At 49.3% G+C, this 18370-nt stretch overlaps 1 protein-coding gene across 1 annotated transcript in view; it reads right to left on the bottom strand.

Annotated features, from left to right (window-relative positions):
• Positions 1-18370, bottom strand: part of LOC116983569 (FYVE, RhoGEF and PH domain-containing protein 5-like) — a 53827-nt gene that overhangs the window by 6215 nt on the left and 29242 nt on the right. The window contains exons 14-20 of the mRNA XM_033037354.1: positions 16324-16407; positions 14951-15030; positions 12918-13017; positions 12095-12220; positions 7664-7766; positions 3876-4006; positions 926-1054 (exon numbers count right to left, since the gene is read on the bottom strand). Of these exons, the coding sequence (XP_032893245.1) occupies positions 926-1054; positions 3876-4006; positions 7664-7766; positions 12095-12220; positions 12918-13017; positions 14951-15030; positions 16324-16407 (753 nt within the window). The remainder of the gene's footprint in view (positions 1-925; positions 1055-3875; positions 4007-7663; positions 7767-12094; positions 12221-12917; positions 13018-14950; positions 15031-16323; positions 16408-18370) is intronic.

The raw sequence follows: 18370 nt of genomic DNA, 5'->3' as shown, positions 1-18370 counted from the left end.
ATGGTGGCTGATGGGGTATTGGGGAGGTGTGGTGGGGTCTCGGGGTGGATGCTGTATCAGGGAGCGTGAGGGTTATCGGGCTGGGGTAACGGGGTGGAGGGGTATTGTGTGTGTGATGGGGTATTGGGGAGTGGGCAATGGGGTATCAAGGGCTACTGATGATTCAGTGGGTGGGTGGGGTATTAGGGGATGATGTGGTAACGGGCTGGTGGGTGGTGGTTAGGGATGGGTGATGGGGTATTAGTTGCTGGGTGAAGGGGTATATGGGATTGGGTGGGGTATCAAGGAGTGGCTGAAGATATCGGGGGACTGATGGGGTCAGGGGGAGGGTGGGTGATGGGTATTGGGCTGGTGATGGAGTATTGTGAGTGATGCATTATTGGGGGCTGATGATGTGGCTTTAATGGTGGATGATGGGATATTGTGGATGGGTGATGGCGTATCGGGCTGGTGACGAGGTACAGGAGGTGGGTATTGTGGGTGGATGATGGGGCATCAGGGGCTGGGTAATGGGCTATTAGGGTGTGGTTAGGGTATAAGGGGGTGTTGTGATGGCGTTTCAGGGGGTGGTGGTGGGGTTGAGTGATCGGTATCAGGGTGGGTGATGGGGTGCGGGGTTGGGTGATGGGCATCTGGGATGGGTATTTGGAGTGGGCAATGTGGTTTCAGTGGGTTGGTGATGAGGTATGAGGTGCTGCCTCATAGGTTGTCAGGAGCTGGGTGGTGGAGTGTACGTTGGTGGGCGATGGGGTGTGAGGGTTGGGTGATGGGTACCCAGGCATGGGGTAATGGGTAGTGGCTGGTAGGGTTGCCACTAGGCCAGGCTAGAGTCAGTGGATAACGAGGTCCGACAGGGGAGGTTGAGGCTGAGGAGAGAGAGGAGTAGTTGAGGGAGTCATGCCAGGGATGTGTGGGGACATCTTACCTCACGGTTTCTGTATGTGTAGAGCACTTTCTGGTGAATGACAAACCAAAGCTTCTTCCAATGTCGTCTGCTGGCCTTCCGTCTCTGCAGGCTGCCGCTCATTGAAACCCCTTCACTGAAGACGGCTGTCTGCAAAAAGAGTAACCTTGCGAGGGGAGGATCGTATCTCTGTGAGTGATGCCCGTGTCCGGGTCACTCCAAGAATGATGAGTGAGTCCCAGAGTCAGAGACTACCAGAGTGACTAATCACAGGGTCGGAGTGACTCGTAGAATGAGTGAGCCCTGTGTCATAATTACCCATGGAGAGGGTGTCCCCAGGGTCAGACTCTCTCTCAGATTGAGGGACCACAAGGTCAGAGTCACTCCCAGAGTGATCTCATGGTCAGAGTCACTCCCAGAATGTTGCTTCCCAGGGTCAGAGTCACTCGCTGAATGAGGGATCTCAGGGTCAAAATCACTCCCAAGTGTCCCCAGGGTAAGAGTCTCCCTCAGAGTGGTCAGTGTCACTGCCAGAGCAAAGGTTTTTTCAGGGTCAGCTGACGGTGAGAACAGGAGCAGTGGAAAAGGAGAAGGTGACCAGGGAGAAGGTAGGATTGCTCCAGGATAAAGGAGGGAATCTCTGCTTGGATTTGTAGGATGTAGGTGAGGTACTAGATGAGTTCTTTGCACCCGTATTCACCGAGGAGAAGGACGTGGAGGACAGTGAGATCAGTGTGGAGAATACAAATATGCTGGGGCAGTTTGAGATCAAGAAGTAGGTGGTGGTAAGGCTCTTGAAGAGCATTAAGATAGATAGGTCCCCAGGATCTGATGGAATCGATCCTAGGTTATTGAGGGAGGTAAGAGAGGAGAGTGCGGGAGCCTTATGCCCCTGTCCCACTTAGGAAACCTGTACGGAAACCTCTGGAGACTTTGCGCGCCACCCAAGGTTTCCGTGCGGTTCCCAGGAGGTTTTTGTCAGTCCTGCTTCCACTACCTGCAACCTCCGGCAACCACCTGCAACCTCCGGGAACCGCACGGAAACCTCGGGTGGGGCGCAAAGTCTCCAGAGGTTTCCGTTCAGGTTTCCTAAGTGGGACAGGGGCATAAGTTTCTTCTTTTATGAGGTCCTGGAGGACTGGCGAATGGCCAATGTTTTTCCTTTGTTTAAGAAGGGAAGTAGAGAGAATCTGGGAAACTATAGGTGCGCCCCATGTCAGTGGTAAGGAAACTATCGGAGAGAATTCTTCAAGATATGATACACTCCCATTTGGAAGAGAATAGGATAATTAGGGATAGCCAGATGAGCTTTGTACATGGCAGGTCATATTTAGTAATACGATTTAGATTTTTGAGGAGGTGATGAGGGGGATTGATGAAAGTAAGGCGGTGGATGTTGTATACATGGATTTTAGTCAATTTTGATTAGGTCCCTCATGGTAGGTCGATCCAGAAGATTAAGATGTATGGGATGCGTGATGACGTGGTCTTATGGATTCAGAATTGGCTTATTCACAGAAGGCAGAATGGTGTGGTGGAGGGTAGATATTCTGGCTGGAGGCCTGTGATTTATGATATATGTAAATGACCTGGATGTAAATGTAGATAGTTTTGGTGAGAAAGTTTGCTAACAACACCAACAATGCTTAGCAGAGGGTGCAGAGGAGGTGTACCAGGATACTGCGTAGGAAGGAACTGCAGATGCTGATTTACACTGAAGGTAGACACAAAATGTTGGAGTAACTCAGAGGGACAGGAGGAATCTCTGGAGAGAAGGAATGGGTGATGTTTTGGGTCAAGGCCGTTCTTCACTCCTGAAGAAGGGTCTCAACCCAAAACGTCACCCATTCCTTCTCTCCAGAGATGCTGCCTGTCCCGCTGAGTTACTCCAGCATTTTGTGCCTATTACCAGAATACTGCCTGGATTAGAGGGTTTCAGCTACTGAAAATAGCTGCATTATTTCCTCTGTAAAGTTGCAGCTTGAGTTGCGATGAAAGAAGTATGTAAAATTATGAGTGACATTGATAGGGTAGACAGTCAGAACCTTTTCCCCAGGGTGGAAATGTCCAACACCAGAGGGCATAAGTATAAGGTGAGAGAGGGCAAGTTTTTTACACAATGGTGGAGGCATTGAAGGTATTGCCAAGGTGGTAGAATCAGATACGATAATGGTGTTTAAGTTGCTTTTAGATAGGTACATAGAAGTGCAGTGAATGGAAAGATATGGATCGCGTACAGGCAGATGAGATCAGATGAACTTGCCATTATGTTTGGGAGAAACATTGTGTGACGAAAGGGTCTATTCCTGTTCAATGTTCTAAGGTGAGGACTTTATTCCTTGGAGTGCAGGATGCTGAATGGTGATCTTATAGAGGTGTATAAATAGCAGGGGGGGGGGTGAATCCACAGAATCTTTTACCCAGAGTAGGGGAATCAAGAACAAGAGGTTTAACGTAAGAGGGAAACATTTAAAAGGAACCTAAGGGGCGCCTTTTTCACACAGAGATTGGTGAGTGTCTGGAATGAGCTGCCAGAGGAGGTACCTGAGGCAGGTACTATAACAACGTTTTAAAATACATTTGGACAGCTTCATGGATGGGAAAGATTGAGAGGGATATGGGCCAAACTCATATGGTGGGACTATGGTAGATGGTGCATCTTAATTAGCATGGGCAGGTTGTGCTGAAGGCTCTGTCTCTGTGCTGTATGGCTCTATGACTCTAAGTTGGTGGGAATACGAAATGAGCAGCCAGCGAAAGTGGTAGAGGTGGGTACAATGACAACATTTAAAGGACATTTGGACAGGTTCATGGCGAGGAGATGTTTAAAGGGATATGGGTCCAAGGCAGGCATATGGGGCTAGCTGAGGAAGGCACGTTGGTCAGTATGGCCAGGTTACGCCAATGGACCTGTGTCTGTGTTGTGTACTGTGCAAATGCCGGTTTGGATGGTCGTTAGAGTGCCCCTTACCTGCGGCCGAGCCAGTTGCTTGTTCCTCTGTCCACGAGTGTGTGGAACATGGAGAATGTTGAACACAGAGGAGAGACGCCTGGCAGGGGAGTGGGTGGGGGATGGCTGATCGGTCTCCTCCCTTCGGGAGCCTGCAGGTAGAGTGTACATAATGATAAGGTTAATAGACAATAGACAATAGGTGCAGGAGTAGGCCATTCAGCCCTTCGAGCCAGCACCGCCATTCACTGTGATCATGGATGATCATCCACATTCAGTACCCCGTTCCTGCCTTCTCATCATATCCCCTGATCTTTAAGAGCTCTATCTAACTCTTGGCTATCTGGTTAGTAGGCATTGACTACAAAAACAGATCATGGTATATGGACACACTGATCTGTTTTGTAGCCAATGCCTACTATGTTCTGCTGTGCTGAAGCAAAGCAAGAATTTCATTGTCCTATCAGGGACACATGAAAATAAACTCTCTTGATCTTGATCTTGATCTAGGACTCCTGGGGCCAAATAGAGGGGGGGGGGGGGTGTGGTAGCGGTATATCTATTCCTGATACCCATGAAAGGTAAATCCTTTCATATGCCCTGCATAAAGGATTTCATTGATAGCCGTGCGGCAGAGAAACACCCTCAGGCACATCACCTACCTTAATCCCCATTATCCATAATAATGCAAATCAGGCAGCATCTCTGGAGAAAAGGAATAGGTGATGTTACAGGTCGAGACCTTTCTTCACATTCTGAGTCTGAAGCAGGGTCTTGACCCAAAACATCACCTATTCCTTTTCTCAAGAGATGCTGCCTTACCTGCTGAGGTACTCCAGCATTTTGTGTCTATCTTCAGTGTAAACCAGCATCTGCAGTTCCTTCTTACACATCTTCCCCAATATCCATACTTGGCCTACAACGATTTATGTATTGGCGACTCAAGTATTTGTTTAATTACATCTTAACTGTTGTGGAAGTCCCAGTTCCACAATATTACCTCATCAGGCAGTACGTTCCAAATTCCCACACCCTATTGTGTGGAAAAATTCTACTCAGACCTTCTCTAAATCTTCTCCCTCCTACTCTGACACTGTGTCAGTTTAATGGAGGCAGCCCCACACATGGGAAAAATATTTTTAATGTCTGTCTCACTCGCTTGCAATTCAGCTTTGAAAAGGCTTTTAGATCGGCACATGGATATGCAGGGAATGGCGGGGTATGGGTCATGTGCTGGCAAGCGGAGATTAACCGGGCACCATGTTCGGCATGGACATTGTCAGCCAAAGGGCAAGCTCCTGTGCTCTACAGTTCTATGTTCCTCTGTCCCAGGGAACACAAGCCCAGTCGATCTGGTCTCTCCTTATTACTGCAATGCTCCATTTGCAGGCAATATCCTGGCAAATCTCAATCCTGTACTGTAATACACCCATCTGTGACCGTGCCAAACCATGACAAAGCTACAATGCTATAGGATAATACCCCAACTATCCCTCAGCAATGAAGGTAAACATGCTGTCTGCCTTCTGGACCACTTTATCCACCTGTGCTGCCACTCTCAGGGATCAATGAACTTGTACCCCAGGTATCGCCTCCCCTTGTTTGCATTCACAAAATGAAAACTCATGGATCCCGATGGAAATGGGATTCCAATCCTGATCCTGATAGAAAGAGGAATCCGTTCCCAGGCCTGATGCAATGGGAATCTGTTCCTGGATCAGAGGATAAAGAGAAATCTTCAGGATTGTCGTGGGAAAGAGAGATTCTACACACTATTCTGGATGCAATGGAAGCTAGACCTCGATCCCAATCCAACGGACCTGCTACTAGCCCAATTAGAATGGTTCTGTGGTGAGTGGAGTGGATTTACTCCCATGTGGATGTCGAGGGGAGATACACTCTCAGTGATCCCTGGAGGGGAATGCACCCCCTCCCCATCCCCAAAGGAGGGATCCAGACCCGATGTCCACTGGAGGGGTTGCTACACACCCATGGCCACTGGTGAAGTGGGATGAGGTCAACGGAAGCGTGGATTTAAGCTTTTCTGTGGCGACATTTTGAAATCAGTGCAACAGCAAAGATTCAAATATAGAAGTCCTGAACTTACAGTATTTGTATAAAAGAAACATCACTAATCAGTGATGTAACTAACAAGCTGCGAATGGGTCTACGACACACCCCCCCTTTCTCCATACCATTCTACTGAAAATAAAGCGGAGGACTTAAGGTCAAGGCTGCTTTATCAAAAGGAGATGAGGGAATGCTGTCTGCTCTGTGTCACCCCAAGCTCCCCAGACTCAGCCCTCCAGTCTAAAGATTTCTCCATCCATCGCATGGACAGAACAAAGGCATCGGGAAAAGGGAGAGGCGCTGACGTCTGCCTCATGGTTAACTCTTCATGGTGCCCAGATATAACAGCCCTCCCCAACTCCTGCTCCCCGCATCTGCAACACATGGCTGTGAAGTGCCGTCCCTTCTACCCCCGAGGGAATTCACCTCCATTACCAAGACCGCGGTCTACAGACCAAACAGACTTTCACCTAGCACTGGAGGAACGGCACACCCTGCTCAACAAACTGCAGTTGGCATACCCCATCACCTTTCCCATCATAGCCAGGGACTTCAACAAAGCCAGCCTGAAGAATTTCCAGCACTTCGTAACAAACACCAGCATAGATCCTGCAGCACCAGAGGATCAGGGCATATCCTGATATGGCAGTTGCTACACCAGCATTAGAGATGCCTATCGCACCAATCATCACCCTCAGTTTGGGAAATCTGACCACCAAGCTGTGCTGCTTCTTCCTGCATATAGGCAGTGACTGAAGAGCGCCACTCAGTGGCGAGGACTGCACAGATCTGGTCAGTAGAGGAAAGATATGACTCTTAAAAGTCTGCTTGCAGTGGGTAGACTGGGCAATGTTCAAGATTTGAATGAATATGCCACGGTTGTTACCAACTTCATAAGAAAATGTGTGGAAGAGAATAAAAACTATAATTGTGTCCCCCAAACAAGCCTTGGATGAACCAGGAGGTTCACATTCTTCTGAGGACCACATCTCAGACATTCAAGTCTGGTGATGCAGGGTTAAGTCTAGATATGACCTTGATAAGGCCATCAAAAAGGTGAAAAGGGACTTTTGCCCTAAACTGGAGGATGAGGCGGATGTTCAGTAGCTGTCGCTTGGCTTGCACACCATCACTGAGCTACAGGAAGAGGTTGAGCAGGCTGGAATTCTATTTCTTGGAGCACAGGAGGATGAGGGGTGATCTTATAGAGGTCTATAAAGTCATGAGGAATAGATCGGGTAGTTTCTTGCCCAGAGTAGGGGAATCGAGAACCTACTCGAGGAAGTTAGTTTAAGGTGAAGGGAGAAAGATTTAATAGGAGTCTGAGGGGTAGCTTTTTCACGCAAAGGGTGGCGGGTGTATGGAACGAGCTGCCAGAGGAGGTAGTTGAGGCTGGGACTATTGCAACATTTAAGAAGCGTTAAACAGGTACGTGGATTGGCCAGGTTTAGAGGGATAAGGGCCATTCGCAGGCAGGTGGGACTAGTTTGTTCGCTCGTGTGTCAGACAACATTCTGCCATCACTTTGCCACAGCCGGTGCCACATCTGTGCCTCTGCGGAGACCGTCTACAGTGCATGCCTCTCCACCCCAAGTCAGTAGGGACTAGTGTAGATGGGACATGTTGGTCGTTGTGGGCAAGTTGGGTCCAAGGACTGTTGTATGTCTGTAAGACTGTAAGAAGCTAAAGAGAAGTGGAGATTCAAGCCAGCAACTCCTCACTGTGGCAAGTGTCATTACCTGTCTTCTTCAGCTCCTTGTGGCACTGGTCACAGACCCGGCTGGCCCTGCCTCTGAGGTGACCAAATGAATGCTTGTTTCGACAGCATGCTCGACAAACGACCTGTGAGACAAATGTACAAGGTCATGGGTGCCACTGTTCTCTCAACACCCTGTTGTTCCTTCAGTTCCAGCCAGCACATTCAAAATCTCTGCATTCCCGGGAACTTCGCAATGAAAAGCCAACAGGTGTCAATGAAACAGTGAGGCATCTGGGCAGAGACTTGGATGAGCAGAGCATGGTGGAATATGGAATGAATGTAGACAAGTGGGAATTGCAATAGGTCACTGCGCCATGCTTGTGTTGCGGTCATTCTGACTCCAACATCAATGTATGTCATAGAAACGGGCCCTGTACCACTCTATGCCTCCAACATTGTTCAGGTCATGCATGAATTCTGGTGTGTCTTCAACCTTTGTCCCTCCTCATTCTCCTTCTCACAATCGCTGTCTGTTATGCCATTACACCCCACCTCCAAAATTTGATCTGCACTTGCCCAGTGCAGGAGCAGGAAGAGGCCACTCTGTCCTTCAAGACTTCCCCATTTCATAAGCTTATGGCTGACGTGATTTCAACCTATTGTGGGTCACTCAAAGTAACCTTCCATCCCTCACTGACGATATTCGAGTACTCTATGTTTGAGAAAAAAAGTTCTAAAGCTGAGAGATTGAAAAAATGAGTCTGCCTGCTATTCTAAAAGGGCCACTCTTATTTCCAGAGCCACAAGAGACTGCAGTTGCTGGAATCCAGAGCAAGATGCAGGATCTCAACCCGAAACGTTGACATTTCCACTGGTGCTTCTCGACCTGCTGAACTCCTTCAGCAGATTATTTTTAACCCTTGTTAGAGAATGGTGGCGGATGTGCAGGAGTGGGCGCCATCTGTGTATGGCAGCCTGCCCGCAGTCCGTCTCTTCACCTTTTTTTTAATTTTAAGTCCTGTCAAAAAATGTTAGTTGGAGGTCTTTTATGTGGTGGGTGGGGGTGGGGAAGGGGGAAACTTTATTTCTTAGTCCCCCTACCTGGTCGGAGAGGCAGCATCCCTCCGAGCTGCTTCTTCGCCCCGTCCTCGCGGCCTACCATCGAGAATGGAGCGGCGTTTCCTGTCAGGACCGGCCGGGACTACAGCTTCGGCGGCAGCACAGCGCTGGGATACCAACACGGAGCGGGCGATGCCTTACCGTGTCCCCGTGCGGTAAGCTCCGAGCGCTGTGGCCGGCGACTCCCAACATCGCGGAGCTGTGGCTGCGGGCGTCTGGCCGCGGGCGGCGCTGGATTTGGAGCGCCGCGGAGCCTGGGATCGAGTTCGCGGGGGTCGGAGCTCCAACCGGCGCAACCTGAGGACTACGAGTGCCCCGGTCTCCGGGGAGGAGGCAGCCGCTCCGGACTTTCCAAGCCGCTGAGGAATGTTTCACCCGACGCCGAAGTTCCATCTTCACGGCAAGAGGGCCCTGAAAATTATCGGACTGGCTGCACGGCCACAGATGGGCCCCGACCTCGGGTGTTTCACAGAGGAAGAGGACTTAACTTTCTGGTGCCTTTCCCCACAGTGGAAATTTTTGATTCTGCTGTGGGGGATGTTTGTGTTGTACTCTATAATGTGTTGTGTCCATTTTATTTTATTTTTTTAACCTTTTTCTATGGTTTGTATGGAAACTTATTATTTATTTTATGTAAAGCACTTTGGTGTCAATGCGAGTTGACTTAAAACGTGCTATATAAATAAAACTTACTTACTTACTTGTTTTTAAACAATGACCCACAAGGCCACTTGGATTCTTCCAAGAGAGCTGTCATTCTCTCTTCACCCACCATCTCAAGACTCCTCAGGATATTACAAGTTTCCATCAACCCCAAACTCATAGTGCTAGTGTGGGTAGGAATAGAATGATAAGGGAGATGAATGCGTGGCTGAGTTGGGGCAGGGATTCATTGGGATCTCTTCTGGGGAAGAGGTGACCTATACAAGAGGGATGGGTTGCACCTTAATTGGAGCGGAACCAGTATCCAATGCAGGATCAGCGAGGGAGGACTGTTGGGTTGAATTGCACTTATTTTAACGCGAGGGGCCTGACAGGTAAGGCAGATGAACTCTGGGCATTGATAGATATGTGAAACTGGGATGTTGCAGCCATTGCAGAAATCTGGTTGAGAGAGAGACTGGACTGGCAGCTTAATGTTCCAGGTTACAGATATTTCAGGAGAGATAGAGGTGGGGATAAAAGAGGGGATGTTGCTTCATTGATTAATGAGGATGTCATGACAGCGATGAGAGATGACATTACCGATGGATCATCCAATGAGGCTATATGGGTGGAGCTGAGAAATGAGAAAGGGATGATCACCTTGTTGGGAGTGTACTTGAGGGAATTAGAAAAGGAAATATGCCAGGAGATTGCAGGCAGCTGCAGGACCAATAAGGATTTTAACGTTTCCAATATTGACTGGGAATGTCATGGTGCAAAAGGTTTAGATAGGGCAGAACTTGTCAAATGTGTTCAGGAAAGTTTCCTCGGGCAAAATGTAGAGGGCCCTCTATGGGAGAGGGCAACATTTGATATAGTCGTATGAAATTAGGAGGAGCAAGTGGATGAAGTGTTCGTGGATGAGCCTTTTGGGACCTACGACCACTGTTCTAGTAGATTGAAGATAATTATGGATAGAGACATGGCAGGTTAAAATTCTAAATTGGGGCAAGGCCAACTTTGAAGGTATTAGATAGGGATTCGCTCAAGTTGATTGGAGTAGGTTGTTTGAAGGGAAGGGAACATCCAGAAAATGGGATATTTTTAAAAGTGTGCTGACAAGAGTCCAGGACATGCTGTTGGAGTGAAGAACAAATCAGGTGGGCATACGTATGCTTGGATGATGAGAGAAATTGAGGTTTTGGTCAAAAATAAGAAGGAGGCGTGGGGCATGTATATGTAGCATGGATCATGGGATCTCCGGTTTCCTTCCACACTCCTAAGATGTACAGGTTTGTAGACAAATTGGTTTGGTTTAATGGTAAATTGTCTCTATGTGTAGGATAGTGTTAATGTGTGGGATTGCTGGTGGCGTGGACTTGGTGGGTCAAAGAGGCTGTTTCCACGTTGTAACTCTAAATTAAACTAAACTAATGTAAACTAAACCAAATGAAACTATACTACCTCCTGCCCCCTTTTTTTGTCCTCATTATTTTCTTCTTAAGTATGTTCCTCAGTTCCTGAAACTCCTACAGGGATACATATGATCCCAGCTGCCTACACCTGTCCCATGTCTCCTCCTTTTTCCTGACCAACGCGTCAATTTCTCTCATCAGTCAAACTTCCTTGTTCCCTCTTGCCTGCTGTGTCCTTCACTCTCACAGTAACATGCATGCCCTGAACTCTTTTGTTGTCACTCTTTTCAAAGCATTCCCTTGCCTACAAACAACCTCCTCCAATCAACTTTTACAAGTTCCTGTTTAATACCATCAAAATTGGCCTTGCTCCAATTCAGAATTTTAACTTTTGGACCTGACCTGAAGCATCACATACTCCTTTTCTCCAGAGATGCTGCCTGACCCACTGAGTTACTCCAGCATTTTGTTTCTATCTTCAGAATTTTAACTCACGGGCCTGTCTTTATCCATAATTATTTTAAAGCTAATAGAATACTGGTCATCAGTCAAAAAACACTTCAGTCACAAAGCCTTTCACTGTATCTCGGTACACATTTAGTTTAGAGATGCAGCGTGGAAACAGGCCCGTCGGCCAACCGAGTCCGCACCGACCAGCAATCCCTGCACATTAACACTATCCCACGCACTAGGGACAATTTACATTTATACCAAGGCTGTTAACCTACAAAAACAGTACGTCTTAGGAATGTGGGAGGAAACCGAAGTCCTCGGAGAAAACCCACACAGGTGACGGGGAGAACGTACAAACTCTGTACTGAGAGCACCTGGAGTCAGCATCAATCCAGGGTCTCTGGCGCTGTAAGGCAGCAACTCTACCGCTACGCCATCGTGCCGCTCTACATGTGACAATAAACTAAACTAAACTAATTTGCCCAGAGGAGATCAACCTTTGCCCTATTCCTTGTATGGCCTGCTACACATTGCCTCTCACTTGCTTCATTCCTGCATCGGATCCTGCCCCCCTGGGGTAGGGTGGAGAAAGCTGAAAAATAAATGGGAGGCGGGACATATCCAAGCAAATGAAAGGTGGATACAGGTGAGGGTGTTTGGACAGGTACATGGATAGGAACGTACAGTATTAGAGGGATCTGGGTCAAAAATGGGCAGCGGGGCCAGCATAGACATGGAATGACAGGTGGCTGAGGATCTGTTTCTATGCTGTATGATTCTGCGACTCTGGACTGTATAAGTGAGGAGATTGTGCAATGGGCTGCAGTAGGTGGACCTACCTTCCCACACGCATCGCAATGCAGCCGCCTCCAGGGGAGGAATAAGTCAGACATGCATACCATGCATGCCATCGCACGGAAGGTGGGGACAGGCATGGGTGCTATGGTCCCGAGGCCGCTGTTCACCTGTGTATGGTTGTGGGGGGGAGAGACAGAGACACCACAGTTAGTCCACAAACCCGACCAGCAGTGTTGATGAGAGTTAGCCCCACCCAGAGTGACCCTCCCCTCACATCAAAGTCACAGGGTGGAGGGAGTGGGACAATTCTGGGCATGGCCCCAGGCCTCTGGCACACGCTCACCCATCCACACCACCCTCACTGCCTTCACTTCCCCCAATACTGCGAGCCCAACTTCACAGGGTCCAGTCATCATGGAGCAGCTGTCAGTTGTCCACCCGTGCTATTGTCAGCATGTACTACTGTCAACATGTGCCATTGTCTGCTTGCGATGCTCTTAGCTTGTGGCGCTGCCAGCCTGAACCACTGCCAGCTTGTGCCACTGTGTTGATGTTGATCTGTTGCTTTGTCAGCCTCTGATGCTGGCAGTCTGCATCGTTATCTACCTGTTGTGTTTTTGGCCTGTCATGCTGTCCGTCTGTGGAGCTGTCCACCTGTGGTACTTTAGCCAGTGGTGCTGAATGCCTGTGGCACTTTAGCCTGTGGTGCTGCTGTCAGAGACTCATCTGAGATAGCCTCCCGCCACGTGGTGAATCAGAACAACAGGACCTCCAGCTGGGTCAGGGCTGCCAGGGCCCAGTGCTCAGTCAGGGTGAGGTGGGTCACAGGCACAGGGTTGGGAAGGTGAGAGAAAAGACACTGACCTCCAGCCCCTCTGGCGACATCTGGACATGCTGCATGCTCCTCAGGTCCTCTACTGCGTCACGGACAGCACTCACCCAGTCATCACGGTCCTGAGAGGAGCTGACAAGGAAGAGGGCTGGGTGAACATCTCATCCAGCTGCTTTACTGAGACTTCCCTCCCAATGTTTTTCTGTGTAAATCTGTGTGTTTATTTGTTGTTCTGTTACACCTGAACGATGAAATCTGTCTGACACATTTGGGTATCGGGCACATTGGGCAGTTAACTGGATTAGAGGGAATTAGAGATAAGGAGAGGTTGGACAAACTTGGATCATTTTCTCTGGGATGCTGTTTTGACGTCGGATGGGACGGTGAAGGACGAGAAGCCGAAGCCAAGAAGTGGAAGCCAAGATACCAAAAGTAGATCACGCCGAAAAGCCAAGACACCGAAAGTACATCACGCCAAAAGGATACGAACCCGAACGGACACTAAGCCGCAAAAACAAAACGCAGAACGGACATGTCATTGACAAGCTGCCAATCGGACATGTCATTGACAAGCTGCCAAACGGACATGTCAGTCATCGACAACAGACACAACGTCTCCGGGTCCGTTCGGGTTCGTATCCTTTCGGCTTCGTGTCCGTTCCCGGAGATGTCATGTCCGTTCTGAGTCTTGTCTTTCGGCGTCGTGTCCATTCGGTTTTGTATCCTTTCGGCGTCGTGTCAGTTCGGTATCCTGGCTTCCACTTCTTGGTTTCGGCTTCTTGTCCTTTGACGTCCCGTCCGCACACGGGTGAAACAGGACAAAGTCAGTGAGATCATGAGAGAATGGTGCAAACCGTATGTGGTCTTTGTGATCCCTAGGGAACAGTTTGGACTGCATATGGTCTGTATTATTCCTGGAGAATGGAGTGCACTGCACATGGTCACTGTGAATCCTGGGCCATGATGCGGAATGGACCTGGTTGCTTGTTCCCTTGAATCGAGTCGGCTGGCTATGGTCAGTGTGATCCCTGAGGAAAGTTGCAAACTGGACGTGGTGATTTTCATCCCTGGAGAATGACGCTGCTGGACATGATGAGTGTAATCCCTGGGGAATGAATTGGACTGAACATGGGTCAGGTTGATCCCTGGGGAATAAGGCAGACTGGAAGGCAGAGCGATCCATGGGGAATGTTGCAGATTGGACGTGGTCTATGTGAACCCTGGGAATTGATGCAGATTAGATGGTCAGTTTGATCACTGGGGAATGGAGTAGATTTGACAAATTCAATGAGATCCCTGGGGAATGGTGCGGACAGGTCATGGTCAGTGAAATCATTAAGGAACGGTGTGAACTGGATGTGTCAATGTGATCCCTGGGGAAATGTACGGACTGGACGTGTCAGTGTGATCCCTCGGAAATGGTACAGACTCAATATGCTCAGTATCATCCCTGGGGAATGGTGCGTACTGGACATTTATGTGTCATTCCTCCAGGAATGGTGTGGACTGGACACGGCTAGTGTGATCCTTTGGCAATTGTGCGGACTAGACATGGTCAGTGTAATCCCTGGAGAATAGACATAGTCAGCGTGATCCTGGGCAGTGGTCAGCATGTGCTCATGTGATCCCTGGGGAATGGTGTGGACTGCACATGGTCAGTGTGATACCCAGGGAATGATGCACACTGGACATAGTCAATGTAATCCCTGGGGAATTATGCAGATTGGACATGAGGAGGGTGATCCATGGAGAATGGTGCAGACTGGATGTGGTCAGTGTGGTTGCTGGGGAAGGTTGCGGATTGGAATGGTCAGTGTGATCTATGAAGGAATGTTGGAGACCGGATGTGAACTGCACGTGGTCAGTGTGATCTCCGTGGGATTGGTGCGGACTGGACATGAGCATTGTAATTTCCCAGGCAATGGTGCAGACAAGAGGTGGTTACTGTGATTTCTGGAGAATGGTGCAGATTAGAGCTCTGATCCCCGGGGAGTGGGATTAGAACTCCACATAGTCTGTGTTCACATGTCCTAATTAAGGAACTGTGGTGCTTGAAAGATGGTACCTGGCACAAAGAGTCAGGGAGCCGTGAACACTCTGGATCCTCAGCGCCTCCTCCGCAGAGTCCACCAGCAACTTGCCCACCTGAGAACACACAAGGATGTCAGCAGAGCTCAGCACCACATGGCTCAGTCCCACATGGGGACGCACACGGATGTGTAATGTACGGTGAAGGAGGGTGTGGGACAAGTGCCGGACATGGTTCTTGTGGGACGAATGGCATGCTTCCTTGCTGAATGACTCAGTGACTTGAAACATCACTCATACGGAGTGATGCAGGGTAATGTCACTCAGACCAGAGTGGTGTGGGGTAACTTCACTCATTGAAACCAGAGTAACATCATTCACTAAAACCAAAACTGCCAGCAGAGTGGCACGGGATAATGTCACTCACAATGAGACCAGATCGACTTAGGATACTCACACTGAGACCAGAGTGGTGTGTGCTAACACCACTCCAGTGGTGTGACCTAACATCACTAACTCCAGAGTGGCGTGTAATAATGCAACTCACACAGAGGGGGGAGTGGTTTGGGATAGCGTCACTGAGACAAGTGTGGTGTGGGATAACATTACTCCCACTGAAACCAGAATAATGTGCGGTAATGTCACTGGGTGCAAAGTGGTGGGGTAATGTCACTTTAAATCTCACTGAGACCAGAGTGGTGTAGGGTAATGTCACTGAGTGGTGTGGGGCAGGGTGATGGAGAGCAGAATGCTGTGGGGAAATATCTTTCACACAGAGAGTAAAATAGTGTTGGGTAGCATCACTGAGATATTAGTGTGGAGAAATTCACTCATGCTGATAGTTCATATCATTTCCCAAGCATAGATACCTTCTCTGAATCCAATGCTTACTCAGTTTGCTCTCAGCGGAGTTCTGCCAATATTCCAGTTCCTTCCCCACTGCCCTCCTGTGCACAAGCCCCCTCCCCACCTCCATCCTGTACACACTCTAACCCCCTCCCCACCTCCATCCTGTACACACTCTAACCCCCTCCCTCCCCCATCCTGTACACACTCTAACCCCCTCCCTCCCCCATCCTGTACACACTCTAACCCTCTCCCTCCCCCATCCTGTACACACTCTAACCCCCTCCCTCCCCCATCCTGTACACACTCTAACCCCCTCCCTCCCCCATCCTGTGTACACTCTAACCCCCTCCCTCCCCCATCCTGTGTACACTCTAACCCCCTCCCTCCCCCATCCTGTGTACACTCTAACCCCCTCCCTCCCCCATCCTGTGTACACTCTACTCCCCTCCCTCCCCCATCCTGTGTACACTCTAACCCCCTCCCTCCCCCATCCCGTGCACACTCTACTCCCTCCTCCGCCTCCATTCCCACACCCCTTCCACATGTCCTTGCTCCATTTACCTTCACTGTTTCCAGTGGCAGGGCTTTACGCAGCTGACACTTGCCGCAATGTTTGGGCGCTGTATACAAGAAGATATCGCTTAGCTGTGGAGAGAATAAGAGAGAACTGACTCTGCATCTCCAGGTTGGTTCACCTGGGGTTAGGACAAGTCATCCTTGCCTGCACGATCTGAAGAAGGGTCTCAAATCGAAACAACACCCATTCCTTTTCTGCCTGACCTGCTGAGTTACTCCAGTATTTTGTGTTGATCTTGCGGGAGGAAGAGACTGGAGGTGCTGAGATCTCAGTTTGAGCGAGGAAGAAGTCAGGGTTCCAGCAACACAAGCTTGGAGAAAGTGCATGCTCATTGTCAGGGCTGGTCGGTTTTGGATTGGAAGCAGAATTCAGTAAAAGAAAGGGAGCAGCAGAGAGGGGAAGAACAAATGATCCGGAGAAGAGAGAGATCAGGAAGAGGTCATGAGTTCCAGAGATAAAGAGGGCCCAAGAGGAAGTCAGGGAAAGGAAGAAGTTAAATGGTCTGGGGGACCGCAGAGTCAGGGGATCCGGGAATGGACGGGTCCAAAGAGGAAAAGGTGAGGGATGCAAGGAGAAGGTGGAAGGTTCGGAGAGGAAGAGGCCAGGTGTCGAGAGAAGAAGATCAGGTATCCAGAGAGGAAGAGGTGAGGTGTCCGGAGTGGAAAGGGGGCATTGTCCAGAAAGGAAGAGGTCAGGAGTTTGGAGAGGGAGAGGCCAGCAGGTCTGTAGAGGAGAAGGCCATGGATCTAGAGAGAGAGATTAGGGGATCTGGAAAGAAGAGGACAGAAGCCTGGAGAGAGAGAGAGCTTTTGGGTTGTGGAGAGGAAGAAGTCATGGGGTCAGGGGAGGAAGAGACTGGAGGTGCTGAGATCTGGCTTTCAGCGAGGAAGACGTCAGGGTTCCAGCAAGGTCAGGTTGTGGCTTTGGAGGGGAAGAGGTCAGTGGGTCTGTTGAGGAAGAGGTCAGGAGTCCGGAGTGAAACGGGTCAGGAGGTCTGGAGTGGAACAGGTCACAGGTTCTGCACTGAGAGGTCAGGGGATCTGGAGGGCAAGAGTTCAGGCGGTCCAGAGAAGAAAAGGTCAGGGGGTCTGGACACTCCCTCCATTTGTCCCACTACATTACCAAGGATAAGATCCAGTAATATTCCTTTCCTCAGAGGCTTATCCTTGTAAAAAATTCCACTTCCGCTAAACCCTTTAATCTAAAGCAATCCCAGTTAATGTCTGGAAAATTGAAATCCCCCTGTACTAAAACCTTCATTTTTTTTGCATCTCTCTGATAGAGCGTGGGGGGGGGGGGAGAGGACAAAGGACAATGGGGACCTGGCGCGGGGGAATCACTGTGGGGGGGAGGAGAACAAAAGCCGGCATGCTTTGTATGTTTGTCAGCAACGTAGGTGGTTGCTACAGTATACATTGGGTATGCAAGCAAAGAATTTCACTGTCCCTAGTCACACGTGACAAACTATCCCATTCCATTTCCTACTGATCGGTTCTTCTATCTCTGTTACCCGGTGAGAGGCCTCTAATACACACCCAGCAAAGTGACAACAGCCTTTTTGTTCCAAGTCTCAATGAATATGTCCTCTTTTGAGGAGCCCTGTAGGATAGCTCCCTCCATTCTGAAGTAATGCATTCCTCGATTAACAGTGCATTGTCATCTCCTCATTTTACATCCCCATGCCTTCCCTGTAAATTCTATACCCCGGGATATTGTTGCTTGTCCTGGCCAGCCTTTAACCATGTCTCAATGATGGCAAAAATATTGTAGACCCTGCTTTAATTAAGAGTTTGAGTTCTTCTTGAGTACATGGATAGAACGGGTTCATGCATGGATAGTGCATGGTACCCTCCCCTGACCCCATGCCTACAAACCCACTGACTCACATGGCTATCTGGACTACACGTCTTCCCACCCTGCCCCCTGTAAAGACTCCATCCCCAACTCCCAATTCCTCCGCCTACGACGCATCTGTTCCCAGGATGAGACATTTCATACCAGGGCATCGACTCCATTCAAGGTCCCAAGCAG

Source organism: Amblyraja radiata, chromosome 18 (assembly GCF_010909765.2).
Source record: "Amblyraja radiata isolate CabotCenter1 chromosome 18, sAmbRad1.1.pri, whole genome shotgun sequence".
Taxonomy (NCBI): domain Eukaryota; kingdom Metazoa; phylum Chordata; class Chondrichthyes; order Rajiformes; family Rajidae; genus Amblyraja; species Amblyraja radiata.
The sequence above is the reverse complement of the archived record's forward strand: the minus strand, read 5'-3'. Positions and strand labels throughout refer to the sequence as shown.